Source organism: Erinaceus europaeus, chromosome 8 (assembly GCF_950295315.1).
Source record: "Erinaceus europaeus chromosome 8, mEriEur2.1, whole genome shotgun sequence".
Lineage (NCBI taxonomy): Eukaryota > Metazoa > Chordata > Mammalia > Eulipotyphla > Erinaceidae > Erinaceus > Erinaceus europaeus.
In genome coordinates this window covers 12899510-12921034 of record NC_080169.1, presented here as the reverse complement: position 1 = coordinate 12921034, position 21525 = coordinate 12899510, and the positions used below count along the sequence as shown (strand labels likewise).

The 21525-nt window shown below is 45.6% G+C and overlaps 3 protein-coding genes and 1 long non-coding RNA gene across 7 annotated transcripts in view; 1 reads left to right on the top strand and 3 right to left on the bottom strand.

Annotated features, from left to right (window-relative positions):
- Positions 1-2064, top strand: part of DENND3 (DENN domain containing 3) — a 57579-nt gene extending 55515 nt beyond the window's left edge. For both annotated transcript variants that reach the window (XM_007534964.3, XM_060195920.1), the window contains one exon: positions 70-2064. In XM_007534964.3, the coding sequence (XP_007535026.1) occupies positions 70-270 (201 nt within the window). In that variant the 3' untranslated portion in view covers positions 271-2064. The remainder of the gene's footprint in view (positions 1-69) is intronic.
- The window catches only part of LOC132539866 (uncharacterized), a 490646-nt gene that overhangs the window by 114258 nt on the left and 354863 nt on the right, over positions 1-21525 (bottom strand). The gene's annotated exons all lie outside the window — the stretch shown is intronic.
- On the bottom strand, positions 2097-2663 carry LOC103124238 (PRELI domain containing protein 3B-like). Its single transcript, XM_060195921.1, has one exon. The coding sequence runs from the start codon at positions 2607-2609 to the stop codon at positions 2202-2204; it is 408 nt and encodes a 135-aa protein (XP_060051904.1). The 5' UTR covers positions 2610-2663; the 3' UTR covers positions 2097-2201.
- The window catches only part of SLC45A4 (solute carrier family 45 member 4), a 97535-nt gene continuing 95800 nt past the window's right edge, over positions 19791-21525 (bottom strand). For all 3 annotated transcript variants that reach the window (XM_060195923.1, XM_060195922.1, XM_060195924.1), the window contains one exon: positions 19791-21525. This exon is cut by the window's right edge and continues 880 nt beyond it. The gene's annotated coding sequence lies outside the window, so the exon portion shown is untranslated.

The window sequence follows — 21525 nt, the reverse complement described above, 5'->3', positions numbered from 1 at the left end:
TATTCCTGCCTTGGCAGAGAGTGGGGGTGGAGGTCACCTCTCCTAACACCTCTGGTTTCTCCTTGGCAGATCTGGGTGGGCGGCACAGGGCTGTCGCAAGGGAAGCCCAAGGGGAAAATCTATGTCATTGATGCTGAGAAGAAGAAGGTGGAGAAGGAGCTGGTGGCCCACACGGACATGGTGAAGACATTGTGCTCAGCCGAGGACAGATACGTGCTGAGTGGCTCTGGGAGCGAGGAGGGGAAGATCGCCATCTGGAAAGTTGAGTGACCGTGGATCCACGTGCCTTCTGGGACTGTGATCCACGGGCCAGTCAGAACCATGTGCCTCTTGTCTACTTTCTGGAGCTTCTGCAGAGAGGACTGGGCTGGGAGCCAGCCTGCGCCCCTGAGTGGGGCTGTCCATTTTAAGAGGCCCTTGCGGCTCTCCAACCCTCATTTCTGAGGCTAATAACCATGCACTTTCTGCCTTGGAATTTCCTGATGTAACTGCCACCAGTGTTCAGGGTCCAGTGCTTCTCAGGCAGGCAGGTCACCTTTCCTGTTTAGTAATGACCTCTGCTGAGTTCTCCTGTGTGCTGTCTAGAAACTTCTAGAGTCTACCACTAGGGGCCAGCACCAGACCCAGCCAGAAGCGATTTAGCCAAATCACAGGTGACCTTCGGACCTCTGGTCTGATCATGCTTTTCCTCCACTTCATTCATTCATTCATTCATTCATTCATTCATTCATTCATTCATTCATTCATTCAACAGTTACTAAGTGTGTTCCAGGTTTACCAAGCTCTCTCACCTCTCACTGACTTCTGTCTTCTTAAAGGGCCACTTTGTGCCTGGGACAGGTTTGTGCCTGTCCTACCTGTGCCCCAGCAGAGTATGGGACCCAGGCCTGTCCAGAGAGGGGAATGACACATAAGGCCACCTGGACAGAATACAGTTGAGGGAAGTTTTGCCTTTGGAACTAACACACAGTTTTATTATTATCATTATTATTATTGATTTAACAATCATCAAAAAGACCATAGGATAAAAGGGGAACAATTCTACACAATTCCCACCACCAGAGTTCCGCATCCCATCCCCTCCATTGGAAGCCTTCCTATTCTTTATCCCTCTGGGAGCGTGAACCCAGGGGTTAATGCACAATTTTAATAGTGAAGAAACCTGGACTGACTTGTTTTATACCAAAGAACTTCACCAAAAGTCCATATGAAATAGCATGTGTGGGTGCTGGTAGAAAAGTCACGATGCATTTTTTTCTGTCTTTCTATGCAAGAATGTGTCATGACTTTTTTTTTCCCAACAGCCCACACTGTCATTTAGTTCTCTGATAAAGTTGCTGCCACTCTCACTCCTGAGCAGATGCTCCTGTACAATTTAATTTATTCCCATTTACCTCTGTGTGCACACCCTGTAAGTACATGTAGATGGTGCTGCTTTATTTAATGTAAGATCTTTTTTTACCAATACAGACTTGCAGGCAGTGGCTCTTTGCACATTTTTTTTTTTTTTACTACAGTGTTGAGATTTCAGCCTTTCCCTAACCAGCAAAGCAGGTGCAGTCATGGTGGCTGGGCATGAAAGGAGTGTCTGCTGTGGTCTGGCCACAGTGTGCTTCTGCCAAAAGTATACTCCTGTGGGTCAGAAATTCACAGAGACCCTAATGCCAGGCATGTGTAGCCAGATATGTTCACCTTATCTACAATAAAAAAAGGTTTGTTTTGGTTTAATAAATATGGTCCTTGTGGTCCAGGAGGTGGCACAATGGATAAAGCACTGAACTCTCAAGCATGAAGTCCCGAGTTCAACCCCCGGCAGCACATGTACCAGGGTGATGTCTGGTTCTTTCTCTCCTATCATTCTCATTAATAAGTAAATAAAATATTAAAAAAAATAAACAGCATGGTCCATTTTTCCTTTACCCAAACACTAATTGGTAGGAGAGAGGTTTAAGGCCTTCAATTCACTTTATTATTTTTTTCCTTTTTTCTTTAGTTTATTTTACCTAAAATATAGTTGTCTTTTTGATAACAAATAAATATACTGCCAATATAGAGAACCTGGGGCACTGGGTATTGTATACTGACTTTCATTTCTCTACAAAGGCTGCGGCTGCCGTTGGTGTCCAGATGCTTCCTCTTGCTGAGGCTGTCAATTCTTCAGTCTCAGCATTTAATTTATGTATTACCCATTTGAGTGCTTCTCAGCCTTCATTAGCATTTGACGATATTGTACTTGCCATCAGCCCTTCCAGGTAGCTACTAAGACTAACTCCTTTTACAGTGATGATAGCTTCCTGAGTCAAAACAGTTTTTTCTGTGTCCTGAGGATATGGTTTGTAGGTAAGTCTCTCATCTACTGAAACCATATTTGTAAATGAAATATTAGTAGATTGAAGTTCCATTGTTTTCTCTACTGGATCAACTACAGAATGTTCTTGCACATATGTTTTGGATCTTGCTGCACCGATAATAGATTTCACAATGGAAAGCAGTCCCCACTCTGTGCTAAGAAGTCTATGGCTATGCAACTTTCCAGAGGGATCGATATGTCTGTCCAATACATCAACTCCAACCACACTTGGGTTCATAGGGTTTGGGTATTTCTGCATTTTAGCTGTTGTAACAGTTTCCCAAGGGTGGCTCTTAAGTCCGTCCGGGCCTCCCATCATGCTGTTGCCCCACAGCGCGACTCCAGACTACCTGCCCCACAGCCTGAACTTACTAAAAAATGTGCTCCAACGTCTAGATCTTCATGGTGCTGGTGGCAAGTGTGATGTCCCTTCAATTCACCTTTTTTTTAGTTTTTTATTTTTATTTTTATTTTTTTAAATGTCTTTATTTTTAATTTTATTTTACTTGCCTCCAGGGTTGCTTGGTTCCTGCACTATGAATCCACTGCTCCTGGAGGTCATTTTTTTCCCTTTTGTTGCCCTTGATGTTTATCGTTGTTGTTGTTGTTACTATTATTGTTGCTATTGCTGCCATTGTTGTTGGATAGGACAGAGAGAAATGGAGAGAGGAGGGGAAGACAGAGGTGAGAGAGAAAGACAGACACCTGCAGACCTGCTTCACCGCTTTTGAAGCGACCCCCCTGCAGGTGGGGAGCTGGGAACTTGAACTGGGATCCTTGTGCTAGTCCTTGCACTTCACGCTTTAATTCACTCTTAAGCACCCAGGCTATTTGATTGCAGATCTTTTTTTTTTTTTTTTTTAACTTGGTGACTATTTCCAAGATTTTATTTGACAACATTTGCTTTTGAAACAGAGGCTAGCGGGGTCAGGCTTTGGTGTGCTGGGTTAAGCACACATCGTACAAACCGCAAGAATGCCAGTTTGAGCCCCTGGCTCCCCATCCACAGGAATGTAGCTTCACAAGCAGTGAAGCAGATCTACAGGTGTCTATCTTTCCCCCTCTCTATCTTCCCCACCTCTCTCAATTTCTCTCTGTCCTATCCAATGGGGGGCGAGGGGAATGGCTGCCAGGAGCAGTGGATTTGTAGTGCGGGCACTGAGCCTGAGTGATAACCCCGGAGGCAAAAAATTACAAGCAAGCAAGCAAGAAAGAAAGAAAGCAAAAAAGGAAGAAAGAAAGAGAAACAGAGGCTTTTAGGAAATGGTCATTTAGATGAAAGGGGTAAAAAAAAAAAAAAAGCATGACCATTGGAGTGAAAAGGGAATAAACGGGTTGGAGGGAGTGCCTACTTCTCTATTTATGAAAATAGGACCTCGCCAGTGGAGTCCATTGAAATCAAAAGGGCACTTTTATGCCTTTGGTATTTCCTTTGAGCTTTGGAGAAATTCTGTGATGATTTGTCATAGCAAGGCCTCAGATGAACCAGAATTCATTAAGAAAGATGATGATGCCTTCTCTTAGCCTCAGCTTGAGAGACTTGAATTAAACTGGCACCAAAAAAGTGTTCATCTTGAATGAGATGCCAACTCACTTTAATATAATTTCAGCTTTCTAGCCATCTTCCAGCTAGTAGGAGAGAAAGTTTGCTTTGGGGGCTGGCACTGCCCCCACACATCAATCAAATGCTTACCCCTCTCCTGCTTGAGCTACAGTTGTGCAGACAGTCAGACACTAACATTTCTCTGTGATCTCTTCTTGGAAGATATGAATACATCAGCAGTGTTCTCAAATGACAGGCCTTGGAATTGAATGTGATTGTAAAATCTGAACTGAATAGTTTTGATCCATTGCTAGAAGTTTCCTCAGGAAGATGAAAGGGTACTTTGTCCACACAGCCGGGGGAGGCCATGATTGGAAAGCCAGCAGAGTTGCCCTGCTGTCCTGTGGCACTGCTGTGAGACCCCAGGAGGCCAAGCAGAGGTTCACATGGCAAGTGGCGTTCATGTCTGTGCTGCTGTGGCTGAGCGTGACCCTGAGCCTGCAAAGGCCTCCAGGGACCTCTGGTTCCTGTACCTCAGGCCTCGGTGAAGCAGATGTACCCCAGGCTGGTTCAGGCCTAGCTGGGGACCCAGCCATGTGACCCATTGCCCCCTGCAAATGCGAGGTGGCTTCAGTCTTTATGGCTTGTGTGGAGAAGAGGGCAGGCAAGTCTCTACAGGACTGAGGGAAGCTCAAAATTGTTCATCTTAGGCTGCTGCCTGCGTTCTTGAAAAAAGAATGAAGAAAGCAAATAAAAAAGTGACTGACTCCAACAGTGGGCTGAATAGTGTCCCTTAAGAAGATACGGTTGGGGGTCAGACTGTAGCTCAGCAGCACCAGTGTAAGGATCCCGGTTCGAGCCCCCGGCTCCCCACCTGCAGGGGAGTCGCTTCACAGGCGGTGAAGCAGGTCTGCAGGTGTCTGTCTTTCTCTCCCCCTCTCTGTCTTCCCCTCCTCTCTCCATTTCTCTGTCCTATCCAGCAACAATGACATCAATAACAACAATAATAATAGCCACAACAATGATAAGAACAACAAGGGCAACAAAAAGGAATATAAATAATTTTTTTTTTTTTTTTAAAAAGAGAAGATATGGTAATGGGGACCAAGCTGTGGTATACTTAGTTGAACGCACGTGTTACCAATATGAAAGGACCCAGGTTCAAGCCCCCGGTCCTCACTTGCAGGGGGAAAGTTTTTAGAAGTGTGAAGGGGTGTTGCAGATGTCTTTGTCTCTCCTCTCTCAGTTTCTCTTTGTCCCCTCAAATATAATAAAAATCCAAAAAAAGTTAGTATATTAAAAATAAAGATATAGTCATATTTAAATTCCCCCCCTTCCAAAACCTGTGGCTATGATCTCATCTGGAAAAAAATTGTTTTTGTAGATATTAAAGATCTTGAAATGAAATTATTCTGGTCTAGGCTCTAAAATTAGTTTGTAAAGATCTAAATCTCTGGCTTCAAAATTAAATGAGAACTCAACAGCAATTAATCACTTCAAAGTCCTAAAAATTAAGTCAGAAATTTAAAAATATACTTCCAAATAGCCTATAGGTCAAAGGAAAAGAGTCACAAGGGTAATTAGCACATGTTGGGTTTTTGTTTGGACCAGCGCACTGTTCAACTCTGGCTACTGGTGTTGCCAGGAGGGTTGAACCTGGGGATTCCCTCACCTGTCAGCCCTCTGCACAACCTCTGTGCTGTTTCCCCAGCAGGAAATAGTCTGCACAATGAAAACATGATTTATCAAAGTCCATGGGTGTAACTAAGCCATGCTTAGAAGAACAATTGTAGGTTTAAATCTCTCTACTGGAACAAAGCATTAAGATCAGTAATCCAAGTTTCCATCCCAAGATTCCAGAAAAATACAAGCATATTTAATCCAAAATAAGTAAAGAGGAGGGGGAGGGCTCAGGTCTGGAACATGATGGCAGAGGAGGAAGTAGAGGGGGCTGAATTGTTATGTGGAAAACTGAGAAATGTTACACATATACAAACTATTGTATCTTACTGTCAACTGTAAACCATTAATTCCCCCAAGAAATAAAAAATAGGTAAAGGAGGGAAATAGGAACCAAATATTAGTAAAGTTTAATGCAATTAACAAATTGAAAATTGATTAGTTTTTTAGAGTTATTTAATGATTTACAAAATTATAAGATAATAGACATATAATTCCACACCATTCCCACCACCAGAGTTCTGTGTCCCCGTTCCCTCCATTGGAAACTGCAGTGGTTCTCCCAAGATACAGATAAGGTTTGACTATTTATATCTATCACTACATCAGTTTTTTGGCCCGCTATTTTCTAGGGTCCTGTCTTTACTTCCTAAGCCGCACACATATCTATTACTACTTCCAAGCATTCATCCTTTCCCCCCCTCTTCTCTCTTACATAAGAGAAACCATGTCTGGCTTCCTCTGGTGTTTTCCAGACTCACCTCCCTTTCAGTGATGGTATAAAAACAAGATTTCTGGTGATGGATACTTCAGGTCCTGGTAGAATTGGGTTTCAAAGCCCTCAAGTCATCTGAGAGGATAAAATTATATAGCGAACACAGGCATATCCTGAATAACTTTCTTTCTTCTTTGAAGATTTTATTTATTTATTCATGAAGACAGAAGGAGAGAGAGAGAGAGAGAAAGAACCAGACATCACTCTGGTACATGTGCTGCCGGGGATTGAACTCAGGACTCATGCTTGAGAATCCAATGCTTCACCTACTGTGCCATCTCCCAGACCACCTGAATCACTTTCTAGCAATACATTTGACTCCCTTGTTGGCAATACAAACTTCCCCTGGTGCTCTGACACTCCTACGTGGCTCTAGGACTCAAATCTGGACCATGTACATGGCAAGGCATATGCCCTTCTCAGTGAGCTATCTCTTGGTCCCTATTTATTTTTCAATGTAGTCAGAGGGATGAACTCAGGTCATTTTAAGCTAGAACTTAAAGACCTTAAAGACTAGAAAATTACAGTCATTAAAACTGGAATCTGGCATGATAGGTAAATAGATCAATGGAACAATATTTGGGGGCTGGACACACTAGGTGTATAGTCAGTTGACATTTAATGAAATTTCAAGATAATTCAGTAAGGGAAGTCTTTTCAACAGTTGCAATAACTGGATGGATGACTGAAAAGGCACTTACCGCTTACTACACTACACAGAATTTACTTTCAGTGTGAATCACCTAAAAGCTCCTAAGTTCTGTAAACAAGCATAGAATATCTTTGAGACCTTTATAGGCAAATGTTTTGTTAGAGAAGAGAAAAATGGGGAAATGATTAATAGAATTCATCAAAAGACATCAAGAAAGTGTAAAGAAAATCCGCGACTGGGGGAAATAATTTACAATGCTTGTATCCATGTTATAAAACTCAAGACAAGACAAACAACAGCTCAGCTAAAGTACTGAGTACAGATATTTCACCGGTGAAGATCTATGAACAGTCAGTTTGAAATGAAATACATATTAAACTATAATGAAAGAAGAATTGATGATCATTTAAATGACGAATGTTAACAATTTATCCTGGGAGACCTGGAAATAATTCACTTGGTAGCATGCACACTTGAACGTGTGTGAGAACCCACGTTTCAGGCCCTGGTGAGCACATGGGGTCTCTGTGTGGAGAGGAAACTCCAGGAGCAGTGGAGTAGTGCTGTGGTGTCTGTCCTCTCTCTAATTCTCTCTCCCACTTTGTCGGATCTTGAAAGGAAAAACAGGAGAAAAGAATTCACTGGGAACAGTGTCCCTTTCAACAACAATAAAAAAGGTCCATGAGGGAGTTGGGCGGTAGCGCAGCGGGTTAAGTGCAGGTGGTGCAAAGCGCAAGGACCGGTTTAAGGATCCAGGTTCGAGCCCCTGGCTCTCCATCTGCAGGGGAGTCGTTTCACAAGCGGTGAAGCAGGTCTGCAGGTGTCTGTCTTTCTCTCCCCCTCTGTCTTCCCCTCTCCATTTCTCTCTGTCTTGTCTAATAACAACGACATCAAGAACAACTACAACAATAAAACAACAAGGGCAACAAAAAGGGAATAAATATTCAAAAAAAAAAGTTAAGAAAAAAATAAAAGGTCCATGAGAGCACAGGCAGATGAGTATGAGCAGATGAGATCCTAAAACGCTTGCTGGGTGAGAAGACAGCTGCATGGCACCAAACATTTGGGTCAATGAGGAACCACACACATGAGCTGGACACCACAGGATGCCTCCATATTGCCTAGATGTGGAGCAAGCCGCGTCATTAGGTGCGTGACTGCACACCATGACAGGCACAGAGTGACAACGGTGCCTAACAATGCAGTTTTTCAGAATGGATCGCCACCACTCAGTGGCTTAACTGCACTGCAGGAAAACGGCAAGTTTCTTGTGGTTGCGAACCTATCCTATAATCCCACAATAACATTCTTACTCAAGAAAATTTAAAATGGGTAGTCTGCCAAGAGAGTTTGATGAACACTCTGACGGCGCCTTTAATTGTAATTAATAGCTCTGAACTGGGATCACTCCGTGTTCATCAGCTGGAAGTGGATGTGAGTGACATCCTCACAGTGGGATCCATACAGGGGGCTGGCAGGTCCATGCACGAGGGCCCAGGTTTATGGCCCAGCCACCATATGGGAGCACCTGCAGAGAAGCTTCACGCGCACAGGAACAATACTGCAATGACTCTTTATCTCTATGTTTCTTTCTCCCTATCTCTCACTCACTATCTAAAAAGACAGAAAGGAAGAAAGAAAGAAAGAAAGAAAGAAAGAAAGAAAGAAAGAAAGAAAGAAAGAAAGAAAATATGGCCACCAGGAACACTGGAGTCCTACAAGTACTGAGTCCCAGCAATAACTGTGGTGGCAAAAAAAGTAAAATAAGGAAGGAATGCATACAATTAAATGTATATAAATATACATAAATGCAGCAATTTATAAATAAATGCAGCAATTAAAAATATCTGATCTAAAAAACAATTAAGAAAAAGATGTGACCTACTGATACAAATGACAGTGTGTACACACAGGCTACAAGTAATCTTCCCATTTATATCAGGCTCAAAACACACAAAAGGGGACCCAGGGTAACAATTCATATTAGTGCTTGTTTGTGTGGGGGGAGGCTGGACTGGGAGGGGGTGAAGAGAATGTTCTGGACTGAAGAAGAGTTCTAAGCAGACTGAGTGCTGCCTGGGTATATACCTTGGTAGATACCAAAGCTCTTGGGTATTATTGTATGTCTCCTGTCAGAATACACACCTCAGTGATAAAACAAATAGCAGGGCAGTCACTATTAACCCTTCAAACACTGAAAATCATAGAGGAGTATTTTTAATTTGATGATAATAAACTGGGCAGCTTAGGTGAAATAGAAAAAAATTATTTGAAAGCTACAACTAAAGCTCACCTAAGAAAAAATAGTTGATCTGAGTAACTTGATTTTCAATAAATTTATTTTTATCATCTATTAAAATTTAGTTTAAAATCTTCAGGTGGAGGGAGTTGGGCAGAGGGTACAGTGGGTTAAGCGCAGGTGGCACAAAGCACAAGGACCGGCGTAAGGATCCCGGTTCAAGCCCCCAGCTTCCCACCTGCAGGGGAGTCTCTTCACAGGCAGTGAAGCAGGTCTGCAGGTGTCTGTCTTTCTCTCTCCCTCTGTCTTCCCCTCCTGTCTCCATTTATCTCTGTCTTATCCAACAAAAACGACAACAACAATAATAACTACAACAATAAAACAACAAAGGCCACAAAAGGGAATAAATAAATTAAAAAAAAAAAGCCTATTCCAAGCTTGGGATCCATGATTGCTCAACAAATTGTTTGGCCTCATATGTTAACTCTCTTTTCAATCACCAGGTTCCAGATGCCACCAGGATGCTGGCTAGGCTTCCCTGGATTGAAGACCCCACCAATGTGTCCTGGAGCTCAGCTTCCCCAGAGACACACCTTACTAGGGAAAGAGAGAGACAGACTGGGAGTATGGACCGACCAGTCAACGCCCATGTTCAGTGGGGAAGCAATTACAGAAGCCAGACCTTCTACCTTCTGCAACCCTCAACAACCCTGGGTCCATGCTCCCAGAGGGCTAGAGAATGGGAAAGCTACCATGGGAGGGGGGGGTTATGGGGATTGGGTGGTGGGAATTGTGTGGAGTTGTACCCCTTCTACCTTATGTTTTTGTTCACTAATCCTTTCTTAAATAAAAAATTTAAAAAAAAAAAGCTTCAGGTGGGGTTGCCAAGAACTCTCATTAGGCTAGTGTACCTTGTCATGCACGTGGCCCAGGTTCGAGTCCAGCCCTCACTGCACCGGGAGAAGTGTCCGTGTTGTGGAGACTTTCCCTCGGTCTCTGTTTGAAAAAGCTGACTCAGAAAGGGGAAGTCCAATAACAACAAAAATTATAAAAAAATACATGAGTAAATAAAAGTAAAACCTTCACATAAAGAAAAATTAACATCAAAGATTTCTCTGATAGATGATTCCAACATTTAAATAAATCCCACAATTCTATGCCAGTTTTATTTTGCCTCTAGGGTTATTGCTGAGGCTTGGTGCCTGCACTACAAACCCACTGCTTCCAGCAGCCATTCCCCCCCCCCCCATTTCTTTCTTCCTTTCTATTTATTTGACAGGACAGAGAGAAATTGAGAGGGGAGGGGAGACAGAAAGAGAGAGAGAAAGACAGACACCTGCAGACCTGCTGCACTGCCTATAAAGACTTTCCCCTTCAACTGGGGAGCGGGGGCTCGAACCTGGGTCCTTGTGAATGCTGATATGTGTGCGTTAACCAGATGCACCACTGTCCAGCCCCTATGCCAATTTTTTTTTCATAAAATAGTGAATGCCTTCCACTTCATTTTGAGACTAGCACTAATTCAATGTCAAAGACAGACACAACTATGCAGCTATCAAGAACAATGAACCCACCTTCTCTGACCCATCTTGGACAGAGCTAGAAGGAATTATGTTAAGTGAACTAAGTCAGAAAGTTAAAGATGAGTATGGGATGATCCCACTCATCAACAGAAGCTGACTTAGAAGATCTGAAAGGGAAACTAAAAGCAGGACCTGATCAAATTGTAAGTAGGGCACCAAAGTAAAAACCCAGTGGTGAGGGGTAGACATGTAGCTTCCTGGGCCAGTGGGGGGTGGGAGTGGGCGGGAGGGATGGGTCACGGTCCTTTGGTGATGGGAATGGTGTTTATGTACACTCCTAGCAAAATGTAGACATATAAATCAGTAGTTAATTAATATGAGAGGGGGAAATCAATTGTAAGTCTCAAAGGTTCTCAAAAGACAAACTGAATCTTTTTAATAGATAGGCTACGTATTTGATATGCGGACTCTCTCAAAAGCCTAGACCAAGTAGATTAGAAGCTTCCAATAGCACAGCTATATACAAGATACTGGGTACTGTACAGCAAACCATAACAAAGGGACTTTTCAAAGTTAACCCAATTAACAAATAATGTGATGATAATATTAACTATTGATTGTCTTTTTGAACCCTAAGACAGCAGGAACCTCACATCTTCACTGTAGAGCCCCTACTTCCCCCAGTCCTGGCACCCTTGGATAGGGCTCACTTTCCCGTATGCATCTCCCAATCCATACCAAATAATATTGCATCCGCTGATCACAACCTAACCAAAGCAACGATCGCCATCTCAACATGCTTCACCTCAGAGTGTATCCAGAGACTTCACGTGTGGAATGACAACCCTTCAGCTTCATTACTTGGGTGAGACCTTTCCTTTTATAGTACACTCTAATTTCATCTCAGGTAGTTCACTTTCTAACAAAGTCCCATACCCTAGACATACAACAGTTTCTGCGAGAGAGAGCGTATGTGCACACGTATCCATAAACTACTGCAAAATATATACCTGAAAGCAGGATTACACTAGAGTTTGCAGTGAGTACCTCCCTAACACTTCCTCTCCACTATTCCAAACTGGGGATCCATGATTGCTCAACAAATTGTTTGGCTTTGTATGTTAACTCTCTTTTCAATCACCAGGTTCCAGATGCCACCAGGATGCTGGCTAGGCTTCCCTGGATTGAAGACCCCACCAATGTGTCCTGGAGCTCAGATTCCCCAGAGACACACCTTACTAGGGAAAGAGAGAGACAGACTGGGAGTATGGACCGACCAGTCAACGCCCATGTTCAGCGGGGAAGCAATTACAGAAGCCAGACCCTCTACCTTCTGCAACCCTCAACGACCCTGGGTCCATGCTCCCAGAGGGCTAGAGAATGGGAAGGCTATCATGGGAGAGGGTGGGTTATGGGGATTGGGTGGTGGGAATTGTGTGGAGTTGTACCCCTCCTACCTTATGCCTTTGTTCACTAATCCTTTCTTAAATAAAAAATTAAAAAAAAAAAAAAAGACAGACACAATATGACAAAGAAAAAATTATAGACCAATTTCCCTCATAAACATAAACATTAATATGCTTAGAGTTTTTTTCAAATCAAATTCAACAACATATACAAAAAATAATACCTCAATACCAAGTGGAATTCACCACAGCAATGTACGGTTGATTTAATATTCAAAACCACTCAATGCAATAATCATCTTAACAAACTAAAAAATGGGAAACCACAAGTTTATCTCAATTGATTCAGAAAAAGCATTTGACATCATTCAACATTCATTCATGATAAAACCTCTTAGGAAACTAGGAATAGAAATAAACTTCCTAGGGAGTTGGACGTTAGTGTACCTGGCGCAAAGCACAAGGATTGGTGTAAGGATCCCAGTTCGAGCCCCGGCTCCCCACCTGCAGGGGAGTTGCTTCACAAGCAGTGAAGCAGGGCTGCAGGTGTCTGTCTTTCTCTCCCCCTCTCTGTCTTCCCTTCCTCTCTCCATTTCTCTCTGTCCTATCTAACAACGACGACATCAATAACAACAATAGTAACAACAACAATAACAAAAGACAACAAGAGCAACAAAAGGGAAAACAAGTAAATAAATAAACAAATAAACTTCCTCAGGAGAAGGGCAGTAGCGCAGTGGGTTAAGCACACATGACACAAAGTGCAAGGACCGGTGTAAGGATCCAGGTTCCAGCCCCTGGCTCCCCACCTGCAGGGGAGTCACTTCACAGGCGGTGAAGCAGGTCTGCAGATGTCTCTCTTTCTCTCTCCCTCTCTGTCTTCCCCTCCTCTCTCCATTTCTCTCTGTCCTATCCAACAACGACAACAACAACAATAGCTACAACAATAAAACAACAAGGGCAACAAAAGGGAATTAAAAAAAAAAGTTCACCAAAGATGATCTTCACCACTCCCAAAGCTTCCTCCCTGCAGGTGGGGACCAGGAGCTCCAACCTGAGTCCTTGTGCATCGTCTCATGTACGTTCAACCAGGTGCGCCATCACCTGGACTTGCTCTCTGTGCTCTTCCACGATAGAGCAGTAACCATATTTGGAGACTACAAATAAGCTGATAACCAGTCACTCCAAACATTTTGTGTGAACTTAATGGCTTCATTTCTCTTGGATAAGTAAGCATCTAGGCCACCAAGTTGCAGATGCTTCTATGATTCCATCCTGACCTTCCTAGGCAAACAACCTCACCAATGTGTCCTGAGCTCTCACCTCTCCAGAGCCCGACCTCACTAGTGAAAGATGGAAACAGACTGGGGGTCCGGATCCACCTACCAGCAGAGAAGCAGTTACAGAAGCCAGGCCTCCCACCTTCTGCACCGCAGAAAGAATTTTGGTCCATACTCCCAGAGGGGAAGAAATGTTAGGGGGAAGATGACTAAAGGACTCTGAAACCCAATTCCATTAAGACTCAGAGAGACAAGGGGGAAAAAAAAAAGGAAGGATATTTGGAAGTAGTAATAGGCGTAGGTGTGACCTAGGAAGGAAGAGAAGGCAGGACCATAGAAAAAACGGGCATATATATATAAATATAGACAGTCATAGAAATAATAGTCATACAGCGATGCAGAGGTCACACAGGCTCCTGGGCTGATTCTGGGCCACAGATCAAATTGATGGTGTTTACAGTCAACAATATTTATTTACCTTCCCCATATTTGGGAGAGTCTACTCTCTTCCCTGATCCAGCTTTCTAGCCCTTTTTCCAGCCATGACATCATCTCCCCAGACAATAACTTGGGTCCACCTGCCTATCAGATATTAGGCTCAGAAAAAAAAAAAAAACTAGTACAGTCATGGGCCCCTTGGAATATAACTAAAATATGCCTACTATCTACAAAACAGAGACCCCCAGATCTTCATCTGCAATACCCCAGCCTTTAGGTTCATGATTACTCAAGAATTTGTTCGGCTTTATATGCCAACTCTTCTTTCAGCCACCAGGTTCCAGATGCTACCATGATGCCAACTGGACTTCCCTGGGCAGATGACCCCACCAATGTGTTCTGGAGCTCCGATTCCCCAGAGCCCTGCCCCACTAGGGAAAGAGAGAGATAGGCTGGGAGTATGGATCGATCTGTCAACACCCATGTTCAGCGAGGAAGCATTACAGAAGCCAGACCTTCCACCTTCTGCATCCCACAATGACCCTGGGTCCGTACTCCCAGAGGGATAAAGAATAGGAAAGCTATCAGGAGAGGGCATGGGATACGGAGTTCTGGTGGTGGGAATGGTGTAGAATAAGTTATACCCGATTATCTCATAATTTTATAAGCACTAAATCACTAATAAAATTTAAATATATTAAAAATCCACAAAGAGATACCAACATACTATATTATGCTAGCATCTGGAACCTGGTGGCTGAAAAGAGAGTTGACATATAAAGCCAAACAAACTGTTGACTAATCATGAACCTAAAGGCTGGAATAGTGCTGAAGAAGAGTTGGGGGGGGTCTCTGTTTTATAGGTAGTAGGCATATTTTAGTTATATTCCAAATTATCTTTATTTGATAGAAATAGCCAGAAATCAAGAGGAACGAGGATACAGAGAGGGAGAGAGATAGACAGACATCTGCAGCACTGCTTCACCACTTGCGAAGCTTCTCTCCTGCAGGTGGGGACTGGGGACTTGAACCCAGATTAGTCCCCAGATCCTTGTGCGCTGTAACATGTGCATTCAGCCAGGTGTGCCACCACCCTGCCCCCAAATGAGCTACTTTTTGCCGGCCCTTACGGTCACCTTTTGGAGGCTGAGATTGCAACAGGGGTGGCACATACACTCTGTACTTCATACTGGCCAATTTTATTAAAGGGAAAATAAAACTCAGTCAATTTTTAAAACACACACACACACACACACACACACACACACACACACACACACACACACACACAAACACACACACACAGCAAACAAAAGATTAAAGTCCCGAATGATATAATTTACTGACACACATGCCCAAACCCGTGAGATACATTCAAATGTGTTCTCACTCTGGTGTTGTGCAGGTTGGGTAGACTCGAAGGCTCAGGTGCCTGTTTAGGAGCTGAACTAGAATGGATCCATTCTAGAGTTGTCACCCACCTGAGCGGTGGCATGCTTCTCTCCAAAAACCCCTCTACTCCTCTGCTTCAGAAGCTTTCTGTGAACACTTCCTGTCTTCCCAGTATCGGGATTTCTGTGGATTCTTCTGTGAAGAGGCCAATTCTTGTCTGTCTGCCTTTCCATATGTTTTTAATCATTTCTGAAGGTTTGGAATAGAACGGTGCATGCTTTAGCCCACCTCAGGTCTGTTTCCTGAGTTACAGGAAGATTATGACACCTGCTCGAGTCTTACTTCCGTGGAAGGGCCAAGCAACAGTGATGTACAAGGACTCTGCAGGTGGAATGCAAATAAAAGGTTTGCAGTTAAAAACCAATGTTTTCTCTAGACTTGAGTCAAAAGCCTTCCATGAGATTTCTCATGAAGAACTGGAATCTTTGGAGCCAGGCAGTGGTGCACCTGGTTAAATGTACATAATACAAAGCACAAGGACCCGTGCGAGGATCCAAGTTCGAGTCCCCAACCCCCACTTGCTGGGGGAACACTTCACAAGTAGTGAAGCAGGTCTGCAGGTCTCTCTCTCTCTCTCTCTCTCTCTCTCCCTATTTTCCCCTTCTCTCTCAATTTCTGTCTATTCCATCCAATAAAAGGAAAAAAAAAGTTGAACTCTTTTACACGACAAAATTTTCTTGTTGACATGTTCCGGCCTTGCCAGAAAAATCCCAGAAGGACAACTTAGTGCCCACTTTTGTGATAGATAAAAAAAAGTATTTTATAGTTTAAAACACCCCCCTACCCTCTGCTCCTACTTCATTAAAAGAATGTAGTGCTCTTAAATGATTTATCTTGCTGAACATAAAAATATTGAATTTGTTATTCCTTGCTCCTCACCCTCTGGTGATCACCACAATGCACATGTGTGTCCTCAGATATCCTCATGGGGTGCTGTGGAGGGAGGCTAGAAGAGGGTCCCAGGGCACCTGCCTCTGACCTGCTTTGTTGCAAGATGTGGGTGTGCTCTGGGCAGACAGCAGAGGGCGCTGCACACTCACACCAGCAAGATCAGACGTCCGGCAATCTGATCCCAGGAGAGGCCCAGGGTGAGAGTGCAGGTGGGTGCCCGTTGGGTCTTGGCCAAGGTTCCTGTTGGCTTGACAGCTGCAACCAGCGGCAGGGAGTTGGGGTGGGGTGTGGTGTGTGGGCCTGTGGGATGCTGGGGTCAGAGCAGGACCCAGCCCGGGGCCCCTGGAGATCTTCCCATCTGGGTGGCGAGTGATCACCTGTGTTCCCTAGTTTTCCCCTCTTCCACCCCAGCTCCTTGGCAGTCCTCCATATACTTGGTTCTAATCTCTCCAGTTATGTGACCGTGAACCAGTCCCAACCCCATTTCATCTCCAATGGGACGAGGTGTCAGATGAACTTCCAGCCATGAAGCGCATCTACACACTCTACAGCCAGTGGCAGCTTCGTATTCTCCATGCTCCAGTTGAGGGTCTCATGTGTAAAAAAAAAAAAAAAAAAAAAAGGAGGGGGAGGGAAACGGAGTCCCCTTCTCCTCAGGTGCTCTAAGCACTTGGGATCCTGTATCCCTACCCCCAGCCCCCAGGACGTCTCCAGAAGGAAGGGCTTTGAGCACATTCTGCCTGGGACCCCAGTCCTGGGTCTCTCCTGAGAGGCTGGTGACTGTGGGCTTGGGGATGGCAGCATGCTGGATGGGGGCTATTCCTTCTGGCCAAGCCCGAGCCCTCACCTGAACCAGCCCAGGTGACCCAAGCTAACAGCTCTTTTTCACCTGCAGGTGAGAGAGCCTGGGAGTAGGGGGCAGGGAGAGGGGAGGCTCTGGGAAAAGTTGAAGGGTCTCCTCAGTCCCTATCCACCAGCAGGCCGGGGGCACAGCAGGCTGGCTGTGCTCCCCTCCCTCTCCCAGGCTCCTGGAGGGCTGAGGGAGGGGCTATGAGGAAGTGACAGACATACCCATTTGGTCATCAGGTCTGAACAGGTTTATTGAGATTCAACTGCAGAGTGTGTGTGTGTGGGGGCTGGGCATGGTGGGGTGAGGAGGGAGGGTTAGCTATACATAAAGGACCTCGTGCAAGACGGGGACAGACAGGACATGCAGCCAACAGTGACCTGGCTCCACAGAAACAAAGACACCAGGCTCCTTTCACCCACCAGGTAAAAACAAAACAAAACAAAAAAAACTAGGTCATGTGTGAGGCTACTCTTCTTTATAATACCCTCTCACATAAAACATTATGTGTTTAACACACATGGATACCATTGCTAGAAGCAGCAAGAGCTAGTATAGTGCTCCAACTTAATAAGTTGATAAAAAAAGCGAAGTCGCCCTGTGGCCAGTTCACAATGGAACTAAATAGTTCTGCTGTTTGTTTGGTTTTCGTTTTGATTGTTCAGAGATGACTAGGGATTTCTCTGGTAACAGGCATTTCCAACAAACGGGTCATTCTGCCACCAACAGACAGCAGTGTGGTGCCAGGGCATATGGAATCGTGCCCCCTGGCATCACGGGGGTGAGGGTGGCATCAGCTCTTCTGAGGCCCTGTGGCGCCAAGTCACTCCTGAGAAGGCTGGGGTCTGTGCCCGGGCTGGTTTCTGTCGAAGTGAGGTGACGTGAAGGTGGCGTTGAGTGGGAGCTGGGTGAGGTTGCCCCCTGAGGGCAGCCCTGGAAGCAGGCGGGCGGCGGGTGTGTCCTGTAGCTGCTTATAGAAGGCTGTAAATGGCCAGTCACCTGTGTGTCCTTGGTGGTGGCCTTCCAGGGAGGCCCAGGTGGACCGGCCTGGTGCTGGCTGTTCTGGCAGCTGGAGGTGGACAGGGTGCCGGTAGAAAGAAGAGGAACATTTTAAAGCAGCTTTTCGGGAGCTGGTTCATGTCTAGTGTGAAACAGCAGTGTTTGGGGTGTGGCTTTTAAATTCAGTGTGACACAGGTCTTGCTGAACCGCCAGCCACAGAAAGGAGAAGCTGGCATCGCTCAGGTATTGTTTTCAAACACACCCTGAAAACATGGCAGGGATGGAGGTATCTGCTGCCCTGGTACCCCAGGGCTCACGGGGGGAGTATTGCCCCTAGCATAGTTCTCTTGGCCCCTCCTTGTCTGTAGCCCTTTGGAGGGATTCTACTCTGGGGGTTGGGGGAGGGCCAGAGACCCACTGCTCTAAACCCCATGTCCTCTAAGCAGGGCCTGCCCTGTGGGATACTAGTCTTAGCCTGCCTCTGCCCAGTCCTCCAGGATGGGTCTCTGGAAAGGCACATGATATTCTGTCAGCGTGTGTGTGTGTGTGTGTGTGTGGGTGGGGGGCGGGGACAGGGGTCTCACATACCAGCTCAACCTCCATAGCATCACTTCTCGCTGACTTTCATAAGGCAGGGGAAGGTACAAATCAGACCATGTCACCTCCCCCCTTGGGTAAAAGCGCAGTGACATTACACTGGAACCAAGAAAATCCCTGTCATATGTGTCCACTCTTTTGCTGGGGGAAGGCACCCACTAACCTGCCAGGTCAAGTCTACACTGTTGCCAGAAGTGGGCGCTCATAGGGCCTGGTCCAGGGCACCACCACACAGAGAGGCCTTTCCCCAGGTGCGGCAGCTGTCCTCCAGCCCTGCCACTCCGTCTGACCGTCCGAGGGTGGCAATCACATGCGGTATGAACAGCCAGCCCCTTCCGCTCACTTGCCTTAAGACACAAGGTGACGGCACACCACGTTTCAAGTCAGTGCAATTCTCCAATTATTCTATTGCTGGGATGGGGTAGAGGCAGGAGGATCCTCACCCTGGTCCCAAAAGTTCCCAAGCCCAGAATGGGGGCCCAGGAGGCAGCTCCAGAAACCCAAGTCCTCTCGCGATTTTCCCCCTAAGCCACAGGGCAACTCCCCAACCATGGGCCTGCTTGCCTGCAGAAGTGACACAGAAGAGGCTTTGGTTACAGCCATTTGTAGGGCTTCAGACTCTTTACAAATCGACAAGCCAAGGGTGGTCACACCCACACCTACCAGCGCATGCACTGGCTTTGTAGGGCAGGTGGTAATTTCTCTAAAATAATCATATAAAATACTCTCTGACAGCTGCAGCACCAACAAAACAGGACGAGATCTGACAGACCATCCAAATACCTGTAGGCGCCCACAGAGGGCTTCACAAAAAAACCCCAACAAACTGCTCAAATGTTCCAGTCACTGAATATACCACCCTTATCTGAAGTGCTAGGGCAAGGGGCACCAGAGGGTTTGTTTTCAATTACAATTTTAGAAATGTGAAAGTTTGTTTTTTCCCTCTCAAATTGTCTATGTTGTGAATCTGATTTACGATTTTAAGACATGCAGAATGATATACCTGCAGAGTGAAAGAGAGAATGGAAATTTAAAAAGATCTTTTTCAATTAAAAAAAAAAAGACTTCAAATGATCAACAAAATATCCTTCCACTTCAAAAAACCACTTCAACAAAATATCCTTCCATATCTTTATTTCAAGACCAGGGGCAAGTTTAAGGCTGGGATATTAAGGGCTGTCACACTATTCAGGTTGTGGTCCCCATAAGCCCTTCTTGCTCTTACAGATCAAGTCCCAGCCAAGGCCTGGGGAGGTGGGGCCCCTCCTGGCCAGAGGCAGGCCTTTTGTTCATTTGGTGCCAATGAGGGTCTGCTCCACCCCAGTCCCAAATTCTCTGCTCCCCCATCTAACCTCTTCTCTAGTTGTCAGGAGCGTGCTTTCATCAGCATGGTAACCAGATAACCAGAGGCTCTGGCTCAGAGGGCCCAAGCACGGTTCTGACAGCCAAAGCACAAGGCCCAGCAATAAGGGCCTCGAATCTTAAAGCCAAGGACCGGAAAAGAATTTCATGCAGGTGACCAGCCCAGGGTGCCTGTTGCCCCAGGATGGAAGGGAACAAGGCATGGTAGGTGGTGGTGAGGGGTTCACGGGGAACCTCAGTGCCTTCAGTAGTAGGAGGGGCCATTTCTGCCTGAGCACAAGTTTCACATACAGCAATGCTCACATCTTGAAGTTGTCTCTCAGGCTGGAGGGCACTCGGCCTGCAGAATGCTTCAGTTGGGGACAGGAGCACAGCCCCTCAGACATGAGACACGGCCCCCTAGGGTGCCACCGGTGGCTGGGACATGGCAAGACCAGAGGAAGTCAAGTACATGAAACAGTCATTCCTTTAAATACACAGAAAATTCAAGTAATTTATTGAAAAAAATGGTTTCATCTTGAAATATATATCTCTCTATATATTTGCTTCAGAATGATCATATTGCAGCATGATTCCCATGCACTTTAAAGTACTTATTTAAAAAGAAAAAAAAAAAAAAACCAACAACAAAAACATGGACTTGAGGCGGCTAAGTATCACAACGTTTCGTGTCAGCTGCTGCACGCAGGAGGCGGTCCTCTTACTCCTGGTGCCGTGAGCTTAGACTGACCATTTTCAAAGCATGTTGAAGTTTGGAAAAAACGTTTCCAGAGAGCTGCAGCATTGGGTGATGACTCTCCTTCTCCAAACTTCCAAGTTCAGCTGAGTAGCTGGAACCAACAACACCTCATAGGTGGAGTCATAGGTGGAGTGGACCGTCCTTCTGTCCCAGACAGACAGACATTTCCTTCACCACGCGGCCGTGCCAACTCTGGCGCTGAGCGGGCTGAGCAGGCCAAGAGGTCACAGAAGTATTCGGATGTGTTCCAGTGGGTGGTGGCTTGACCCCTAAGCTCCAAGGTAGGCCTGGTGGCGGGACTGGGGGCTAGGCCCCGCCGGTAACTCTGCTCTCCTGGTGCCTCCTCCCCCCAACCCCCTGCCCTGGCCACCAATGGTTGAAAGACGGATCAAAGTGCAATGGGAGGGTCAGCAACCTCTCAGGGAGTTTGGGGCACAGATGACAGAGTCGGGGGGTGTGGACATTGGCCCAGGCTGGAGTCCAGGCTCAAGCACATCGGAGGGGGGGCACCTGGAGTCAGACCCTGGGGAGTCACTCTCCTCTACCCATCACACCCCCGAGGCCCAGCTTTGGTGTTTGGCCACTGCCCCTGCCCACTGCCCATGAACAGGTCCACGGACCACTATGTACCAAACTCTCCAAAGAACAGAGGAGATGCTGTTCTTCTAAGAAAACCACAGTTTAGAAAAAAAAATTTCTGAAATAACCAAAGAAAAATACTCTCTGACAGCTGCAGCACCAACAAAACAGG